Source organism: Pelophylax lessonae (assembly GCF_965119305.1).
Source record: "Pelophylax lessonae genome assembly, chromosome: 1".
Taxonomy (NCBI): Eukaryota; Metazoa; Chordata; class Amphibia; order Anura; family Ranidae; genus Pelophylax; species Pelophylax lessonae.
In genome coordinates this window covers 598,813,788-598,835,990 of record NC_138768.1, presented here as the reverse complement: position 1 = coordinate 598,835,990, position 22,203 = coordinate 598,813,788, and the positions used below count along the sequence as shown (strand labels likewise).

At 44.3% G+C, this 22,203-nt stretch overlaps 1 protein-coding gene across 4 annotated transcripts in view; it reads left to right on the top strand.

The window, feature by feature from the left end:
* PPP3CA (protein phosphatase 3 catalytic subunit alpha) overlaps window positions 1–22,203 on the top strand; it is a 466,059-nt gene that overhangs the window by 225,815 nt on the left and 218,041 nt on the right. For all 4 annotated transcript variants that reach the window (XM_082243610.1, XM_082243608.1, XM_082243611.1 and 1 more), the window contains exon 2: window positions 16,936–17,136. In XM_082243610.1, coding sequence (XP_082099736.1) covers window positions 16,936–17,136 — 201 coding nt within the window. The remainder of the gene's footprint in view (window positions 1–16,935; window positions 17,137–22,203) is intronic.

Genomic DNA, 22,203 nt, shown 5'->3' with positions numbered 1-22,203 from the left:
ATTGTATTCTTTTAAAAATACAGAATACTAGTAAAAGTACCTGAACCTTACTATCATTTCCCTGTAATTCTTTAGGCACCAACCCATTGGGAGAGGGTGGAACAGCCCTCTGAACCAGTAAGGGCTGTTATGATGCACAGTGTGGGGGTGACGGTGAGCAGAATGACCACATTAGCATGCTGCTGCTCTTCATTGTCCACTGATGGGCTTGGGCGTTTCCTGGATCAGACTGTAGTAGTTGCCAAAGGTCCAGGACGCTAACAAAATGTTGTCCTGCCACTACTCCTAGCACAAATCCCCACATCTAGCACAAATCCCCTAATACCCTCACCTAGCACAAATCGCCCCCTATCCCCTCCCCTAGCACAAATCGCCCCCAATCCCCTCTTCTAGCAAAAATCTCCCCCAAACTCCTCTCCTAGCACAAATTCCCCCCCCAATCCCCTCTCCTAGCACAAATCCCCCCCCCCAATCCCCTCTCCTAGCACAAATTCCCCCCCAATCCCCTCTCCTAGCACAAATCCCCCCCCAATCCCCTCTCCAAGCACAAATCGCCCCCAATCCCCTCTCCTAGCAAAAATCGCCCCCAATCCCCTCTCCTAGCACAAATTCCCCCCCAATCCCCTCTCCTAGCAAAAATCCCCGTCAATCCCCTCTCCTAGCAAAAATCCCCGTCAATCCCCTCTCCTAGCACAAATTCCCCCCCCAATACCCTCTCCTAGCACAAATCTTGCCCCCCCAGTCCCCTCTCCTAGCACAAATCCCGCCCCCCCAGTCCCCTCTCCTAGCAGAAATCCCGCCCCCCCAGTCCCCTCTCCTAGCACCAATCCCCTCTCCTAGCACAAATCCCCCCTCCTAGTAAAGATCCCCCCCCCCCCCCACCCCATCTCCTAGCAAAAATACCCCCTCCTAGCACAATTCCCTCATCCCTTCTTATAGCACAAATCCTCCCTCCTGCACAAACTTTTCATCTCAGCACCATGATTGTTACCCTCACCTTTCATTGTGTGAAGTTCCCCTGGCCTGTAGGCTCCCCCCACCCCCAACTTACAGGTTGGAAACCAGGTAGAGGTGCGGGTTGTGCTGTGCTCTCTCACTTCTGTCAGTGGAGAGCTCTTCCTTACAGCAGATGACACAGGATTGGGCTGTAAACCGTTTGATTACCCCACCCACATCGGCTCCAATGACTCATCTCGGCAGCAGGGAATGAAATAAACACTGTAAGGTGTAAGAGCGATCCTGTGTCATGTGCTTTATGGAGGATCCCTGTGCTGACAGGAGGGGGAGAACACAGCCCACACTCCCGGCTCTCTGATCTTTGTGCCCTCATTTGCGGACTTAACTGCTCCAGGCTGCTCTCCCATTGTCCCGGCCATGAGTGCGGAGATAGGGGAAAGGCACTAGGAACAACATCCATGAATAAACCGGCCCTGGGGGGTACAACTAAAATCAGCACCCCCTCTAGATCTGGCCATGGTGTTGCCCCTCTGGCGAGTGTCACCCGGGTGCGGTCTGCACCGCCCGCACCCCCATAGTGAGGCCACTGACTTGCTTTAAATCCAGTGCCCTATAAATCCTCCTCTGTATCATTTGAGGCTCATCACTTAGAGGAGCTCCAGGCTCCTGCAGAAAAAAGTTTAGTCTGCAGCTACAAATAATGTAGCTGCTGACTTTTAATATTAGGACACTTACAGTAACTGTCCAGGAATCCAGCGGTATTTTCACCCAAGCCGATTTTTTAAATGGCTATTGGGTGCTGCTACTGCTGCTCTCTCCACTAGGGGAAAGCGGCAGTGAAGCCTACTGCACATTTGCTAAGTGTGCTGCACTCTCTAATTGGGTCGCTGTGGGGGAATGAGGAGCGGGACTGAACTTCCGCCGTGGCAAACTCAGCAGGAAGTCAAAACCAGGTATCCGCTCTCCCCCCAGAAAAGGTGCCAAATGTGGCAGCAGAGGGGTGGGGGGGGGTCCAAATAAGCGGAAATTCCCCTTTTGAGTGGAGCTCCACTTTAAGTGGATTTATGTAAAGGTTTGTTTTTTACTGTAAGTCATTAGATGATGTACATAAATCATACTGTAACTGGTGACATTTCTGGTATTACAAGTTTTTACATTTCATTGTGTTGCTTAACCAATTCTGGACCGGCCCCGTGCATCACAGTCCCCGCTGCCGTGTGGGGGCGGGAGCGTGGCACGTGCTCGTCCCCTAGGTACAGGGCTACGTCGGGCTACATCCGTTTGCGCAGGAGGGCCAGTCTGCCACAGTATATCTGCGGCGGGCGGTCTGAAAGAGGTTAAAATAGAAGTATGGCCAAAGCTTTTTTGACCATACTTCTCTTTTGGGTCACAGGAGTGTAGTTATTACTGCCTGACTTTAGCCGGCTATGCCGGTCCAGGCTCTGCAAGAACCCAGACTTTAGGATCAGGATCCACCCAGATGCCTGACACACAGCTGCCTCAGCCACTTAGCACTCCTCTGAAAGCCTGAGATAGCTACTCTTGACCCCTGAACAGCCCGACACTCCAGTGGGCGCTGTAGGGGCCGAGCACAGAGCCGGTGATTGACAGTCACCGCCCTCTGCTCAGCGATGACCGAGCACAGAGCGATCAGGAGTCATCTGATCACTCAGTTCCTGCTCTTAGAGTCAGCTGCAGTGTCGAAACGATGCTGTATCCATATAGGTGAGGATTTATGTTTGATTTTTTTTTTTATTTCCCAAATCTCCTTTTGGCTCAGTCCAATTTTTTAAGAAAAAAAAAAAAAAGGTCAAGTTGTTCAAAGCTGAAAAACGTTGCCTTGCATGTCCTAAATGTTGCTATCCAATAACTGTGAAAGCTCCTCTGTGAGAGCCGGTGATATTCGCTTATGATTTTAGGCCTCCTTGACTGTCCATTATTAAGTCGATTCCTGTTCCGATTCTGCATTGTACCATTCTAAAACTATAACCCCACAACATACCAGTTGCTTTCATGTTCACCTAATATGTCCTGATTGTCCTGATTGATATGTCCTGATTGATATGTCCTGATTAAAATGCATTCATTTCACCCAGCACTATTTGCCAAATGCTATTGGCGCTTTAGCAGATAAATAGGCCTCTGGATACTAGCAGACGTTGTTTTGGTGGTTGTAGTTACTCCCTACTTCGCCCTGTTACTAAATTTTTATCTTATTTTTTTTGGTGTGGTTAACTATAAAGTGTGACCTGAGTAACTTTTTTCTTTAATATGCCATAAATGGAAACAATTTGTTCTGCGGCTTGGACAAAACAAGCTGGTACAAATGCGCCCACACATTCTTGCTTATCATACCCTGTATCCTGCATCTCAGATTATAAACCACTTAGACGTAAATTTTGTTGTACATTCTAAATGGCTGCAAATATAATCATTAGAGGAGTTTAAATCCCATTTGTAATCCAAAACTAAAAAAAAAAAGTTTGCCTTTAGTTACACTTTAAAGCTGTAGTAAACTCGCTATCAAAAAACAAATCTCCCTCCTGCAAGGCAATGTTATAATGTGCTAGTATGCATGGCATACTAGCACATTATGTGAAGCTTGCCTTAGATCGAAGCCCTTCCAGTGGCGAGCTGTCACCGCTGACAGGGCTTCCATCTTCATCCGTCTTCCTCCTGGGTTTGCTAGCTCAGGTCCTTTAAATGGAGGAGCCGCGACGATGTCACTCCTGTGTATGCACGCGGGAGTCGCTGTTCACGGCACAGGGCTTTGAAGAAACGGCACGGCTATGCCGATCCTTCAGAGTGCATGGCCTGTGATGTCACCGGCAGATTCACATGTAAATATCTCCTAAACGGTGCCCATTTAGGAGATATTTACAGTACCCATAGGTAAGTCTTATTATAGGCTTACCTATAGGTATAAATCAGCCAAGGGAGTTTTTTTCCCACTTTACCAAGTTTGGGCATTGGGATACCATGATAGTGTTACATCCATGGAGAGGGGCACGCATCTTACTCCTGTCTTACTCCTGTTCTACATAGGAAATTAAAGGATACATTGCCATTCTTGATGAATTAAGATAAGGGCTCATACACACAGATGTATTGGGGCATAAAATATAAAACATGACCACATTTCAGTGCTCGGGAGCCATGGGTGTTGCATGCAGCCGCATGTCCAAATGAATCATGAGCATAAATATGTGTACAGATGTACTCCCCTGGATGCAGACTGTCTGTGCCCCGGGTCATACATCCGTACACAAAGTTTACGAGATTCAGTTGCGAAAGAAAAAAAAAAACAGCGAAAAAAAAAAAAAAAAAACAGATTGTAAAAAAAAAAAAAAAAATTGTACACTAACAAGAATCAAATAAACAAAAGGTGTGAAAAAAGCAGAAAAACCCGGACTATAGTGAACTCCCCTAAAAACACCCCTGTAATTAAAAAAATAAAGTTTGCAAATTCAGGAATTTCACTGTGAAATACATTTTGCTAAATGCACTTCATCCCTTAAAGAGGTTGTAAACCCCCCCAAAATGTTTTTTTTTCTTTTTGCAACCTGCAAGAGAAACACATAATGAGCTAGTATGCATCGCATACTAGCTCATTATGAAATACTTACCTTAGAACGAGCCCCCGCCGTGCCGTCCGCTTACCTGTATGACAGGCGACATGTCCAGTCGCCCGTCTTCCGGGATCGCGGCATCTGGCCATCTGATTGGCCGGAGCCGACAGTCACGGCACGGGGCTCTGAAGGAACGGCACCAGTGGCCGTTCCTTCAGAGCGCATGCGCCAGTGATGTCACTGGCTGCATGTAAGGTAAATATCTCCTAAACGGTACAAGTTTAGGAGATATTTACAGTACCTATAGGTAAGCCTTAATATAGGCTTACCTATAGGTACAAGTGTCAGAGGAGGGTTTACTTCCTCTTTAAAGACAGACAGTTAAAAAAAAAACCCTCTTTTTGTGTGAAACCGAGTACATTCACAGGATAAAACTATTTCTTCTTACAATTGCTCCCACACCCCCCTTCTGATGACTACCCTATAGAACAAAGGTCTTCAAACTATGGACCTCCAGCTGTTCAGGAACTACAATTCCCATCATGCCTAGTTATGTCTGTGAATGTCAGAGTTTTACAATGCCTCATGGGATGTGTAGTTCTGCAACAGCTGGAGGGCCATAGTTTGAGGATCCCTGCTATAGAAGAAATGTGCTTATACTCACTCTCAAGGTGCTCTGGTCCGGTCACGTGATCTCCCCTGTGTCAGCTACCGGGGAGAGGAGAGAGAGACAACGGCTGGAATACCGACCAACTTTTTGAGATGGGAACCAGGGACACCTATTAGTAAAAAACATTGGCATAAGACACACACACCCCCACCACGCTCCCCCTAAAGGAGATTTATTAAAAAAAAAAAAAAAAAATGTAATTAAACCCACAAGTGCTTTTTTTTATTTTTTACCTACCATTACTTTATATTGGTTTTTGACATTTACCAATGTAAAAATTTTGAAACTGCTTAAATGGTTTATAGCGTTGGAAAACACTTTTTGAAAGATAAATAGTTAATTTTATATACAACTATATAGATTAGCCCAAAATGAGGGACAAATGAGGAGGAAAGAGAGACAGAGAGACTTTGTTCCAAATCAGGGACAGTCGGGATCTATGTATTAGCAGCGACATCACCCATAGGCTTACTATGGCCCATCCATTGTTGCCATCACGTGTCCAGACCAGAGCATCCTGATTTTAGCGAAGTATAGACATCTTTCTTGTATAGGTTAGTTAGTATAGATGTTAAAATGAGGTGTGAGCAGTTTTAAAAGGTTATAGTTTCATCCCAGATCTACCTAAAAGACAGAGATGGCAAAAAATAAACTGATGGTTTTTAACCCTCCCTTTACTCTAGATAAAACAAAAAGCAATATTTTTCTTGTATATTAATTTCAGAACACAATAGCACAGCAGGGGAGATCGCTGTACTAACATTGCATAGTTAGTACAGTGGCTCCTCCTACACTGGGTTGAACGGAAACAACTATTAGTGTGTACTAGGCTTTATGTGGTATTGGCAGCTATTGATTAGCTGGGTGCCATTGTATTAGTGCAGCAAGAGTTAAAGCTATGTTTAATCCTCTCTGTAACCTTAGAAATCCAGTGCAGCCATTACAATCAAAAGCCATGACAAAAACATATAACGTTTGTCAGATCCCTACTGCTATCAAAAACTTTGAAGGCTCTTGGCTACTTTTTTTTTTTTTTTTTGCGCTATCTGGTGCAGCTGGTGGTGTTCTCATGAGAATGACTGCTGTTAACCACTTTAAAACCGGAAGGATTTGCCCCCTATTGACCAGGCCACTTTTTTCAACTTGGCACTGCTGACAATTGCGCAGTCGTGCGACGCTGTACCCAAACAAAATTTACATCCCCCCCCCCCCCCCACAAATAGAGCTTTCTTTTGGTGGTATTTGATCCCTTCTGCAATTTTTTTTTATTTTTTGCGCTATACACAAAAAGAGTGACAATTCTGAACTTTTACATTATTACATTTTAGGCCAATTTGTTTTCTGCTACATATTTTTGGTAAAAAAAATTGCAATAAGTGTATTTACAACTGCGGCAGGCGGTCGTAAAGAGGTTAAAGAGACCCTAAACTTTATGCTTATTCAAAAAATCCAAAAATAATTCATACTGATTATTTTTCATCAACTACTTAAGGGCCCTGTAATTTATTTTTATTATTTTTTTACTTTCTCTCCCCCTCACTTCTGTTTGTTTGAAACCAGCAGTGCGCTTCAGTTGTGGTCATGAGCTTCTATGCACACCACAAATTCCATAGTGCATCTCAGCAGCAAACAAGAGTTGGTGGCTACATTCCTACATACAGCAGGATCATGGAGGAGGAACGTAGCCACCCTCTAACAGGAAGTCAGATCACAGCAGCCAAAAAAGGAAACTTGGAGGTGTCTGAGAGCAATAGAAGGTACTTTATTTAGTTAACCAGAGTTTAGTTTCACTTTAAAGCAGAGTTCCAGTTTTTGTGTTTATTAAAAGTCAGCAGCTACAGCTGCTGACTTTTAATAAACGCACGCTTACTAGTCCCATGATCCAGCCATGTGACCGCCCGAACCCTCGGTTCTCTCCCTGGCGCCGGCATCACAAGTGTTGGCATCCGACTGTGACAGCTTGCAGCTTCACAGCCGGGGGTGCACTGAGCATGCACGAGTTGTGTTGCGCCTCCTCAATGGCCGGGCAATCATCTGGAACCTGTGACGTGTCCCAGAAGATTGCGGGAAGGGAGAGGAGAACTTCCGCTGTGGGCGCTGCAGCGCTCCGAGCGGAAGTGGGAGCTGGGTACCTGTCAATACTAGGTCCCCCCCCCCAAACAAATGACATGCCAAATGTGGCATGTAAGGGGGAGGGGGTGTGGAGTCCTTAAAGCAGAACTTCTACTTTTGGGTGGAATTCCGCTTTAAATAATCATAAACAAGAAGAGGCAGACGTAAGCAATGGAATATGAACACCATTTCTCTCTCTCTTTCTCTCTCTCTCTCTCTCTCTCTCTCTCTATATATATATATATATATATATATATATATATATAAATAAATAAATAAAAATTCCCAGCATAGGTGCTGGCTGTGGGTCCCCCTGGGTCACCGGGTGCAACAAAAGTACCTTTGAACATGTTTCTCAAGTGAGAGCACTGAGACAAGGACCAGTCCAGTATCTTTGGGTTTTTAAGTTTATTTAGGAACTTGGATGGGAGAAGGGATGAGTGGGATACTCCCAACAACTGAACAATGCACGATTAGACAAGGACTCCGGAAAATGCTGCTTGACGCTGGTTAATGCTGGCTGGATGCCTGTTAACGCTGACTTGACACTATGACTTTGCCTTTGACTAACAAAGTCCTTTTTAGCTCCCTGAGGTACTGTACTGCTGAACACTTCAGGGCCCACACTGGCGCCCCCTTTTTACTTAATATTCAGGGCTTTAAGACTTGGCACCCCCTTTCACTGTCACAACTACTAGTTAGCTGGCTCCTGGATCCCCTTGACCTTCTGGAGTGGTCCCCTCTCCTAGGTAGACCCCTGGGCAGATCTTGAGTACTCACGATACTGTTTTTCCTGAGCCCAGCAGCTCCACTCGGTCAGCAACACTCTGGATCCCTCTCTGCAGCTCAGCTCAACCTCTGGTTCCCGTAGGCCAACTGCCTGGACCACTTTCACTCTCTGACAGGAGGAGAGACAGCCGTCACCTCCTCCTGGGACTGATGCTCCCACCAAAAGACGCTCTGTCACATGCCCCCCACAAAATTATATCCAATCCCAGGGTGCATTGCGGCATATCCCGCCCACTGAGACAGTCATAAACCATGGTGTGCCATTGGCTAGGTTTCTTACACTGACCAACAAGATCCCTTATTAGACACAGTGGGGAGACTCCCCAGACTCAATAGACACACCTGGAAACGTGACAGCTAGCTAACAATTCAGGCCCCCCTGATAAGCAGACATATACATTTTCCTAGCACCTACCGAGGAGATATATATATATATATATATATATATATATATATATATATATATATATATATATATATATATATATATATATATATATATATATTATAGGATTTTGATCTTATACCAGAAGAGATGTGAAAAGTTAATGACATTTTGAAAACCATTCATCCATCAGTTATTTGAATGAAACTTGAAAGCTTTAATAGTATTTTTGTTTATAAGGGAGTTATGCAGAAGTGGACTGCCGACCCCCGGGTCATCTCATTACACTATGAAGCAGCACTAGAGTCGTCGGTTCATAACCCAACCACGACACTACCTGCCTGGAATTGCATAATCTCTGCGTGGGTTTCCTCCCACACTCCAATGACATGCTGGGAGGTTAATTGGCTCCTGTCTAAATTGGCTCTACTATATGTATGTATGAATGTGAGTTAGAGACCTTAGATTATAAGTGGGGAATGATGAGAATGTACAATATAAATGTAAAGCTTTGTGTAAAATTGACAGCGCTCTATAAGTACCTGTAATAAAGAAGTTGTGCACAGGGTCTATTCTTTAGATGCAGACATTGACATTTCCTGAGTGGATACGTAAACCCGCTCACTAATATTTTCCATAAGTTCTTTTTTTGGAGGATCTGTTTGTTTAAGAAGGCAGGTATTTTAAGCAACATGCACTGTTAAGGCTCTTCCTTGGAAATTGACAAAAATAACACATTGAATGGTTTTTAAATAAATAAAATCTCTGGGCGCGACTGCATACGTGTGTAGGAAGTCTTGAGCAGCAGGAAATCTGTAGTACAGGGTGCATTGAAGGCTTTGATAGCTAGATCTTTTTCCAGTAATCACTTTCCTCTTTTGTGGATACCTGCTTTGTAGCACAAAGAAAAAATAATCTTAATTTCTCATAATTTTAATCTAATGTAAAAAAATTACTCCACAATGCACAGGATTGTGACCCACCAATTGAATTGAAACATACAACATATAGGCCTCATGGGCACAGGGCATTTTTACAGCCGCTTTTAGGAGCAGCAGGCATTTTGCAACCCCCCCCCCCCATGTTTTTCTATGGCCTCATGTACACACAGACGTTTTGAAGCTGTAAAGTAAAAAAAAAAAAATGCCGTGGGGTCTCCCCTAAGATCCATACCAGACATTTACTCGAAAATGCAGCTCGGCAGTTCAGAAAAGGGGAGGGGACGAGCGAGCCCGCCCCCCCCCCTTCCAGGAACATACCAGACCACACGTCCCAAACATGGGGGGGTGGGTGCTTTAGGGCAGGGGGGGGGGCTCTGCACCTCCCCCCCACCCCAAAACACCATGTCCTCATGTTGATGGGGACAAGGGCCTCTTCCAACAACCCTGGTCAGTGGTTGCGGGGGTCTGTGGGCAGGGGGCTTATCGGAATCTGGAAGCCCCGTTTAACAAGAGAGCCCCCAGATCCCGCCCCCTTTGTAAATGAGCATGGGATAGCCATTGTACCCCTACCCACCCCCAAAAAAGACAGTGTAGTGTAAATAATGATGAGACGGTTTTGAGAAGTCCTTTATTAAAAATCTTCCTCCGATCTTCTCCCTGGTGTCTTCTTCCTCGTGTCTTCTCATCCGGTCTCCTCCATCTGGTATTCTCCCTCGGGTCTGCTCCCTCAGGTCTCCTGCGCTGCTAACTCTGTCCTCCGACGCTGTCTCCCGTGATTATGCCAGCTCCACTTTTTGCGGCTTCTTATAAAGCCATGGGGCGGGGTCTCCGGGTGACATCATTGGATGGCCACGCTGCATGGCTATATATGAAGCCGTAAAGAGCGGAGCTGGCATAATCATGGGAGACAGCTTCGGAGGAGGACCAGTTTGGCAGCGAAGACCAGAGGCATAGGAGACCGGAGGGAGAAGATTGGAGGAAGTTTTTTTAATAAAGGACTTCTCAAAACTGTCTCTTGTCATTATTTACCCAACACTGCCTTTTTTTGGGTGACCGGGTAAGGGTACAATGTACCCTATGCTCATTCACATGGGGGGGCGGGATCTGGAGGCCCCCTTGTGGGGGACCCCACGCCTTTTTTTTTTTTTATTTGGCGTGGGGGTTCCGCTCAAAATCCATACCAGAACGAAGGGTCAGGTATGGTCTTTGGAGGGACCCCATGCGTTTCTTTTTTTTCATTTTTGGTGTGGGGTTCCCTTTTAAGATCCATACCAGATTCAAAAGGCCTGGTATGGAACTTGGGGGGGGGGGGGCATGCCATTATTTTTTCCATTTTGGCATGGAGTTCCCCTTCAAGATCCTCAGAGCACAAGTCACACCATAAGTTGGATCATCATGATGCGACTTCTATTCAAATTAATGGGCTGAAAATCGGATCAAAGACAGCTCTCATAGGCAACCATTGATTTTGAATGGTGGCAGAGAAACGCTGCTAAAAGCGAACGTGGGTAATTATATATAAGTATACAACATATATTTGTGAAATGCTTCTCATGTACACGAGCACATGAGAGACATAAAGTTCTGGCTTTTATTTCTGTGCTCAGGACACCCACGTTTTGTGTTCAACCAGCCTAAACGGGAATGACTATATACAGGAATACAGTGATATATGGCATTTTGCATTAGGGGAATCTGAATGCTATACATGGGTTTACACAAATACCAGTGTACACCCACCCCACATAGAGCTGTTTTTTTTTTTTTTTTTTTAAGCTCAGCGGTGTAGTGAAACACTCAGAAAACAGGACACCAGGTGTATCAAAAAAAGTGAAGCACACAAATAAGTGCACAGGGTGTACGCATAGTTCTCCTCCGAAGAGAAAGGCCTGGATCCTCTGGACACAAGGCTCTTGCGTGGGGGTTGGGGGTACTCATGGTCCACCCAGCCAAAGCCAGGGGGGAGGACTACCGAAGCAAGGCCTACCCAAGTACTGTGTTGGAATGCCCCAAAGGGAGAACCTGACCAAAAGGCCACATGCCCTCCCCACTAAGACTTTCAGGGAAAGTTCGAGGACCTACACCAGTGATGGCGATCCTTGGCACCCCAAATGTTTTGGAACTACATTTCCCATGATGCTCTACTACACTGCACGAGTGCATAAGCATCACGGGAAATGTAGTTCCAAAACATCTGGGGTGCCAAGGTTCGCCATCACTGACCTACACCCTACTAGTTGGGATGAGTAAGTGGCAAAACTGTGTATGTGCAAAAAAGAAAAACGTAGAAATGAAAGGGAACTCTAGTTGGCTGCATTCCCCTGCTGTAATACATAGTGATTCCCCTGCTGTACAAAATAGCCGGGAGGAGCTTTTCTATAACTATACAGGCAGATCATGGCTTATAGGAGGGGCTACCAGGGTGCTTTACTTCCTTCCTAAGTACTCTTCTCAGAAGCCTTCAACTCTGATGCAGTGACCTGGCTCTTGGGAGGAGTTCTGCAAATATCAAAATGGCTTGGAAAGTGGATGCCAGACTAGAGGAGTTGGCATTCCTAGGCAGGCTGAATTTTTATGCAGTCTGACCTAGGTAATACCCACATTGATTCTGAGCCTCCATGAATGACAGAATTGAAATCCAATGAATGAAAGGGATCGGCCAGGGATAGGCTGGGGAGGAGGGATCGGCCAGGGACAGGCTGGGGAGGAGGGATCGGCCAGGGACAGGCTGGGGAGGAAAGAACTATATGATGCTGGACATCCTCCAGCCAGGAAATGAGCCAGGCTCTTTCTAACGTGTTACAAATTCTAATGCAAACTGCAAGGAGCTCACAGAACTAATACATTTCTCAAAGGGTGGCAGAGGATCATCAGGAGGGTAAATATTAGCAGTGGAAGTGAACCTGTTTCTTTGTCAGGAATGGGCAAAGTTACAAGTCCGCTTTGCGTCCTTTGAATTGAAGCCCATTTTCAGCTGTCGTATAAACCGACAGGTGATTTACAATTGTTTGTGCTTCCTGTTTCACCAAGTTACATAAATAATATTTCTGCCGGTGCCTTTTCCTGTTCCTTTTTCTAGAACTGCTAGCTATCTAGCTTTGATGAGATGAATATCCTTTAAGAAAATCAGCCCGGAAACTGACAGTTCACTGAAGATAACGATATGGTGATAGGGGTTGCTTTTGGCAGGACAAATGAAACGGCCGAGCGTGTTTTCTTTTTAACAGATATGATGTGACTAAATGGATCATGGCAAATGTAACCGCTCAGCATAATAAATCTGTTGGAAAGAGCAGAGGGGAATCATAAATGGTTACCTCCTGGAGGACAGCGGATTAGTGAAATTACTAATTAAAGGTGACATGATCTTTGACAGTTCAATTAAAGCTAAGGTCACTGGTAAGCTCCGATCTTATGTTGATATGACATCAACAAACACATCTCCATAAAGTGCGAGCGGGCATTTAAAGAGAGAATTAGAGGGATTAGCTTGGTGAACTAGGAGGTGATTCATCCTGGTCTTTCTGCAAGTTCCATGAACGTTGATGCTTTATATTCATGACATGCTTCCTATTTCTGGGAAATACAACTAAAATTAGCTTCAGTAAGGCCCCTTTCACACTTGTGTGACTTGTCCTGCGACTTGGGACTACAAAGTCGCAGGACAAGTCGTACCCCATTATTTCCAATCAGTACAGTTCGTATCTGTGCGACTTCAAAGTAGTCTTTGCACTACGTTGGTCTGACTTTGATGCAACTTGAGGTCCATATACCTCAAGATTACACAGGCATTGCTTTAAGTTACGTTAAAGTCTCGTGGCTTTCCGGTCGTACAAGTGTGAAAGGAGCCTAAAAGTTTCCCTAAGCTTTTAATGATGATCCTGCATTTTTTCAGCATGTAAATGTATCCTTTTACTCCTATGGCCCCATTTACACGGGGAGATTAGCTGCGTGCCCTGAGTCCAACGTACTATTCCCAATGCACACCTTCCTGTAGAAATGGCTGTGTATATAAGTCGGTGCTGAAGTGACCACCAGCTGCAACTGTAAATAGAGCAAGAATATGTCACCAGCACATCATGGATCTCCAGAATGGGTCCAAAGCGTTATTCAGGGATTACAGCAAATAGCAAAGTTTCGGAGCCTCGCAGGACCCCTTTATCAAGCATCTGATGATGACTGGGTCCTGCGAGGCTCCGGAACTTTGCTATTTGCTATAATGATGTTATCACTGAATAAAGCTTTGGACCCATTCTGGAGACCTATGGTGTGCTGGTGACATTTTCTACCCCAGAGCAGAGTCATCTTTTGCCAACACTGGGATGCATTTTTTACATGTACCGTATATACTCGAGTATAAGCCGACCCAAATATAAGCCGAGGCACCTAATTTTACCACAAAAAAATGGGAAAATGGATTGACTAGAGTATAAGCATAGGGTGGGAAATGCAGCAGCTACTGGACCACCACGAGCCCCAAAACAGGGGCTGCGGACATGGTACAGGAGATGCAGGGCTGTGGGCATGGTACAGGAGATGGTATTGACATGGTACAGGAGATGGTACGGGCATGGCACAAGAGATGGTACGGGCAGGGCACAGGAGATGTTACGGGCTGCGGGCATGGTACAGGAGTCTCAATTACCTTTACCTGCAGTGCTGCAGAGGAGTCTCACTTACGTTTCCGCCTTACATTTAAAAATGGCGCCAACACGTCACTGCGCATGCGCCGTCTGCCCGGGAATAGCCAAACGTGTACGGGCTTTTCCGAGTGGTGGTGGCGCATGCGTACTGACCGGGCAAAAAGGTAAGTGAGACCGTGACTCGAGTATAAGCCAAGGAGGACTTTTTCAGCATGAAAAAACATGCTGAAAAACTCGGCTTATACTCAAGTGTATACGGTATATCGGTAAATACATGCAAGTGCTGTACAGCCCATCCTCATGTTTTTTTTTTGTTGCCAGAAATGTTTGATATGCATACATCATTCAGTACTGTGTGCAGGTACCCTTAGGGCTAATTCACTGTATGTGCGGTGACCGATATTTTACTGCAGTGTAAAACATTTGTCACCGCAGAGACATACGGGAAACGGTTGTATCCTATGTGTCTCATTCACACTGCAATGCAGCATATGGCTGCGCTGCAGCATGCTGCAATAAAATGCAGACTTGCTCCATTTTATTGCATTGCACCGTGCCAAATTCAATACCAATGTACTGGAGCGCAGCGCATTGAGCTGCAGTACATTTGTATGCATAAATTGTAAATAAAGTCTGAACAAAACAAAAAAAGCAGCCGTGTGATGCGCTGAATCGCACACCACACTGCCCCCTACCTACCGCACCTGGGAACAGAGAGCTGCTCTCCATTCTAGTGTGAATCCAGCTTTACTGTCCAGCCAAAGGGTGGGGGCCTGTAATGAAGCTGCAGCAGAGAAAGATCAGGCAGGGCTGTGCTGTGTGCTAGAGCTGTGTATATCTCAGGATTCGGTGAACAGAAATATCATTTCTTTGGAAGTTAAAACCGTTCTTCTATATGTATTTTGTGTGTGAGTTCAGCTTTAAATCTAAATGTAGTAGTGTGCTTGTGTCTCTAATATGTGACACTATTATGTTTTATATGTTCAAGGATTACTATAGTACATTAGTTGGTTTACAAAAAAAAAATGTGATCTAGCTGCCACCATTGACTTTTGTGATTTATTTGATTATATATCTGTAGGCTCTCTCCCTGTATATGGTTGTGAAGCACTGCTGAACAACTGATGAGATAAAGTTAACTGCAAGAAAAGTAATCTGGGGGGTTATATTGTTGTAGTGAGACTAATAAACTTGCACTTTTCCCACACTGCATTAAAAACGCAATGCAGTTGCGATCCACAGCGGGTGTTCATTTAATGATGCCTAAATGCGGGGTGTTTGTCTGCACTGGATTGCATGGTACAGTAGTACTATGCAATCCGGTTACTATGCGTTTTTAAAGTAGTGCATGCACTACTTTTGGTTTGGTCTGTTGAGATTTCAGCCCATTTAAATGAACGGGATAAAATCGCACTGCGCCTGGATTGTATGTGAATAGCACAGGACCGCATAGTACGTTCCTGTGTGATTTTTGGTGTGAACTGGCCCTAAGGCCCCTTTCACACAGGCGACCGTTCAGATCCGCTGTCTGTTTCTCAGGCGGTTATGAACGGATGCCCGATGCATCTCTATGGGGCATCGGATGTCAGCGGAGACAAATCTGGACGGAAGGAAACCCTATTTTCCATCCGTCTAGCTGATCGGATGGGATCAGATGAGAATGGACAGATGGTCCGTTCCCATCCGATTCCCCCATAGAGAACAGCGGGACCTGACAGCTCTGTCTCCGCACACAGTGCCGAGACAGAACTGCCATCCGCCTGCTCAGCAGGGGATCGGCGGATCGATCCCCCACTGAGAAAAACTGAAGCCGCCTGATGTGAAAAGGGCCTTACTGGTCAGATAATTAGGAAGCCACGGACCGCAGTGGACATGACTCCATCCATGCTGTTAGCATGGATGGGGAAATCAATTGACTTCTCATGCAGGCTGAACAAGGGAAAACAAGAAGTGTATGGATAGCTTTAATTCTGCCTTGTCCTGTGCCAGGGGCACCATGCTGATCCTTTACAGCTCTGAGCTGAGAGACACCAACATTGAGCTGTAAACACTGATAACTCCCGATCCTATTACAGGTGGTGTAGAGGGCCGTGTACAGCTGGCACATTAGGTGTCAGAAGAAGTGCTTTGATCATAATAGGTATTAATACTGGTGTACGGTGTGATTTCATTGAACTGCTGCTTTTCAGCAGTTGCCAGGATCTGCCAGTTTGAAAACCTGCTGATTTATACTTGTCACATCAGAACAAAGCCAAAGCTGATGAACTTCTTAGAAGTTTACAAGAACTATTTGAGGTGGTCTGAGCTTTGAGCGGTTCCTGTTTGCACGGAACACTGTTTATTCTGTAAACCGCGAATGGGAGATGCATTCTAATGCTGGCCATACACTATACGAAAGATTGTTTAAACTCCTTTACGAAAAAAAAAACACTCGGCCGTGAGAGCAGACGATCGTGCCATCATGTAATGACCGAATTTTGATCAATAAATCGTTAAATGGACATAAATTATTCAGATTTTCATTCACTTTGTCACATATGCCTAGTATAAACAGTTCGGGCGAGAAACACATTAACCTTTCAATTTATCGTTCGTTCAGCAGAATTTTCCAAACAGTTTTTTCAATTTTTCAGCTCTGAAAAGTTAAAACTGATATTCATTCCATTAACTGGATGAAAAACGAACGAACGGACCAAATGACAGATTTTCTAACAATTTTTTGGCTAGTGTATGGCCAGCATTAGGGTAAAGGTTGACTGAAGTATGAGCCTTGTTGGGCAGATGTTTCGAGGGCATGAGCCTATATTTCTCTGATATTTAATAATGTCATTAATATTTGCCTTTTTTTTTTTTTTTTCTCTCCTTTCAGCTGTACCATTCCCACCAAATCATAGGCTTACAGCAAAAGAAGTATTTGACAATGATGGCAAACCTCGGGTAGACGTCTTAAAAGCCCACTTAATGAAAGAGGGAAGACTGGAAGAAAGCGTTGCTCTTCGATTAATAACAGAAGGAGCTTCAATTCTCCGCATGGAAAAAAACTTACTGGATATTGATGCTCCAGTGACAGGTGAGTGACCGTTTTAAAGCACATTCATGAAAGTGTTATTAGGTATAATGCAAAAGTAAAGCTCAATAGTCATTTTCAAAACTAAGCAAATTACAGCCAGTTCCTAATGAGCCAGCTGATAGTGGGTGACCCTGTCGGCACCACTCCGCCTGGAGCCAGGCAGAACATTGTCTGCCGGACAGCACCTCCATCCAATTGAAAAAAATGTAAAGGTAGGCGCTACTCTCTTAATAATATTTATACATTAAAAAAAAAAAGTGACTAAGAATTGGAAATCAACTAAAAAGTGCTCACATAAACAATTAATGAAATGGCACAATGTACGCAATAACAAATATCAAATATTGTCTATAAGATGTATAGGTGTCCTCCCGATCACCGTGCCTTTTTTGCCTCGTTTCCACTGAGCAGTATGGTACTGTTCGGTAAAGTTCAGTACAATTCGGTACGGTACACCTTGATCAGGCTTGTGTTTCCACTGCCAACAGTACCTAAGCTCAACAGTACCTCAACAGTATTGCTCCACCCTGTTGGTACGGTACTAATGTGCTTGGTACCTCAACGAAAGGGTACCAAAAAAGTGGTACGGTACGTTTTGGAATTAGGGTACCATTTACAACTTTTGACAATGGAAACCGCAAAAATTGCGTACCGAACCGTACCACTCAGTGGAAACGAGGCATAAGTGACCTTAAAAAGTTAGCTTTTGTCTAATCCAAGCCAAGTGATCCAACACGTGTGGTAAGATTACTCACTCACCAGACATTTGTGGTCAAGAGAGGCCTGCCAAGCCATAGAAATAAAATCAAAGGTGAAGGAGGACCGGATGTGTGATCACCATAAACTTCAATGCATGTTCTCTTTTATAAATGACAGAAACTACAAGCCCAATAAAATAATGTACCCCTAAGTGTAGTAAATTTATTAAGATAAAGGAATCCCATAAATAAAAGATCTATGCACTCACATGTAAGTGCCTGAGAGGCATCAACACAAACCGCTCAGTCAAGGGACAATGTCCGCGCAACACCGCTCGCATCCATAGATCCGGTGTGCATTCCACAGACTTAGATGTGACGTCAGAGACAAACCGAAAGTAATGGCAGTGACTCAGCCTCAGTGCATTTCTCAAAGGTACGTCCTCAGGAAGCTTCTAGTGTTATTTACACTTCAAGGGGCAGCTTCACTTAATTATCCAGTTGCTGATCACCCCACAGTAGATTTACTGCTACAGGGTCGGCCGCTCTGTGCAGAATCGTGTGTGTGTGTGTGTGTATATATATATATATAGATATATATAGATATATAGATATATATATATATAGATATATATATCTATATATAGATATATATATCTATATATAGATATAGATATATATATATATCTATATATAGATATAGATATATATATAGAGAGAGAGAATTCTGCTCTTCCAGGTAGAGGGCACTGCTTCTGCTGTGATTAGTCATAGCAGAAGCAGATCAAGTGGGCCAGTGGATGTCTGCTGGCACCCGCTGAGCGACGAGAAGACGCACTGTACAGAACTCTGCATATGTAAACCAGGCAGAGCTCTGTGCTAGATTTTGTTTCCCTGTAAAGCAGAAAATAAAATCCAGGACATCCCTTAGTGAAAGCACCTCACAGTATACACAAAAAACACTGGTTAGGCACACATTTAACGCTTTGATCGCCCTAGATGTTTAACCCCTTCCCAGCCAGTGTCAGTACAGTGACAGTGTATATTTTTAGCACTGATCACTATATTAGTGTCACTAGTTTCCACAGTGTGTCAGTGTCCGATTGTTCCTCGCAATATCGCAATCCCGCTATAAGTTGTTAATTGCCTCCATTACTAGTATAAAAAGAAATAAATACAAATTTTAGTATAAATATCCCCTAGTTTGTAGACATGATAACTTTTGCGTAAACCAATCAATATACGCTTATTGGGATTTTTTTACCAAAAATATGTAGCAGAATACACATTGACCTAAATTTATGAAGAAATTCGATTTTTTACATTTTTTTTTATTGGATATGTTTCATAGCAAAAAGTAAAAAGAAATTGTTTTTTTTTTTTTTTCGTTTTTTTAATTGTCAGTATTTTTTAGTTTATAGTGCAAAAAATAAAAAAAACAGTGGTGATCAAATACCACCGAAAGAAAGCTCTATTTATGGGAAGAAAATGACATTAATTTAATTTATGTACAGTGTTGCATGACCACGTAATTGTCAGTTAAAGTAATGCAGTGCCGTATCGCAAAGAATGGCCTGGTCATGAAGAAGGGTAAATCTTCTGGAGTTCAAGTGGTTATAGCACTTATGGGTTGGCGCCCCCTTATTACACATAGACCTGCATCCAAGTAGACGTTTGGGTATTCTGACAGCTGGCAGTGCCGAGACGGCCACAGGGGGAGATTTGTTTATCCAGTGTAGGGGGAGATTTGTTCTTCAAGCATGGATGGAGGAATATGTTAAAATTCCTCCGTCCACCCTGTCCAAATCTTTGGGTGTATGGACTGCTTTTTCCCTTTCACCCCTCTTCCCCCTTGCTGGTAAGTGTTGCCCCTGAAAAGGGGGACAGTTAGTCTACAGTTTTCTTTTTAAAGAGGTTGTGAACCTCCAAAAAAAATAAAAAGCTGAAAGACAAAGGCATAATGAGCAACTATACATTGCATACTAGCTCAATATGAAATACTTACCTTAGAACGAAGCCCCCCACAGTGCCGCCCGCTCACCGCAGACATGGCCGACATGTTCCCCTGTCTTCCTTCTGGGTTCGTGTCCTCCGGCCATCTGATTGGTAGGAGCCGCGATGATATCACTCCTGTGCATGTGCAGGGGAGCCGCCATTTACAGCACATGGCTCTGAAGGAACAGCACAGGCGGCCGTTCCTTTAGAGCGAATGTGCCAATGATGTCACTGGCTGCATGCAAAGTAAATATCTCCTAAACAGGTGATATTTACACTACCTTTAGGTAAGCCTTATTATAGGCTTACCTATAGGTACAAGTTACAGAGGAAGCTTTACTTCCTTTTTAAAAAACAACAGCTCATTGAATGAACCTCAAATGACAGAGAATGAGAGACACTTTTGGTACCATGATCCCAGTAACCTAGCTGAGCCCTTTGCATTCTGATAATATTTGTGACTTGGAGGGTGTAATGTGGGATATACTTTGGATGTAAGCGGTAAACTTTTGTATATTATCACTTCTGCTTAAAGTACTAGTGCCACTACAAGAGTCCATTTTTTTCCAAACCAGGACAGGTCCCAGTTTCAGCAGTTAAATTAAAGCTATAAAGTTTTTTATATTATGTATATTGTTGAGCTGTGTAGACCTGGCTATGCATTATTCAGAATAAATGTGGATGATCCTCACATTCAAAACATTTTTTATCAGGTAGTACGATAACATCAGTAACAAAGAGATGGCCCCTGCCCCCATCTATAACTGGCATTCACAGCAAGGAGCACATGGAAGGGCAAACGCATGAAAGACAAAACCAGAGAAAATTCCCAGCTCAACTCGCCAACCAGTCTGCTTACCAACCACATTAACCTGTCCAACATTATGCATTAAAAACTGGGGTTTAGTTAGCACACATTTGCAAAAGCATGAATAAGCTGCAAGGCCCCTTCACGGCACCCTGTATTACTTGCAGTCCTAACCCTTCTAAATTTATGAGAGTCTCCACAGTGGGAGTACATGCATTCTAATGGATAGATAAAACCCCTGTTTTAACACATACCGTATTTTTCGCCGTATAAGACGCACCGGCATATAAGACGCACCCAATTTTAAAGGAGGAAAATCTAGAAAAAAAAGATTCTGAACCAAATACTGTAGGCTCTCTTAGACCCTAGGTGTGTGTGGGTGTGTATGCACATTTTACATTTCATTTACCCTGTAGTCGGTCCGCCTGAACACTTTCTCACACACCCCACACGCTGCCTGTGATCTATCCAGAAGCAACAGTATGACGTAGGGAGGGCGGTGTGTCTTCTCCCCGTGATTCGGGGGCGGAGCCATTCTTCTGCCCATCAATCATGGGCATCCAATAGAGTAGTAGGCGAAGTGGGGGCGGAGCAGGAGCAGCAGTATGAGTTAGGGAGGACGGTGTCTTCTCCCCGGGATTCGGGGGGTGGAGCTTTGGCGGATCAATTCTTCTGCCCATCAAACACGGGCATCAAATAAAATAGGAGCGGGAACGTATGGAGCAGGAGGGGGCACAGCCCGCACTGATGGATACCGGTAAGCTCAGCGTTGACATGGTGCCGGGGCAGCACGTGGATAGACTGTCGGGAGGGGGGGACAAGGCGCTCTATAGGAGGGAGAGGGAAGCCCGAACACACACAGCCTGGCCATGCAGGGAGGGTCAGAGAAGTCTCCACAGCCCACAGTACATGCAACAAATCCAGCCTGCAGCACACACAGCATAAAAAGAGGACTGCGAGCAAGCACCACACGAAGTTAGGGGCAGTTTTAATGCAGGCAAAATGTGTATTTGTCGTATAAGACGCACCAACTTTTCCCCCCCAGTTTTGGGGAAGAAAAAGTGCGTCTTATACGGCGAAAAATACGGTACTGTTGGACAGGTTAATTTGGTTGGTAAGTAGACTGGTTGCAAAACGCTAAATGCTAGGCACATTTAATGCTTGAGCGGTCATTGCAGTGGCCAGAGTAAATTATTCTGGCCACTGGAATGACCACTCGAGCGTTAAATGTGCCTAAACGCGTTTGAAAAATTATTTTTCCTCCCTGTAGCAAAGGTGTCCAGGGGAAGAAAGAAAAACATCCCATGTGCATGAAGTCTTCTTGTATGAGGCTTTATTCACTGATGATCATCATATCCTAACAACTGTTATGGCAAATACCACATGCTTTATGGCTTCATGATCTGGACCCATAATAAGGGCTAGTTCATGCAACAAAAACGTCCTCCAGTTCCGTTCTTGGATGTGTTTCTGCATGCACATTTTTGATGCGTTCTTGGACATTTCCGAATGCGTTCCAGTTGCTTTTTTTTTTTTTTTTTCACTGTACTAAGGGGATGCGTGTAG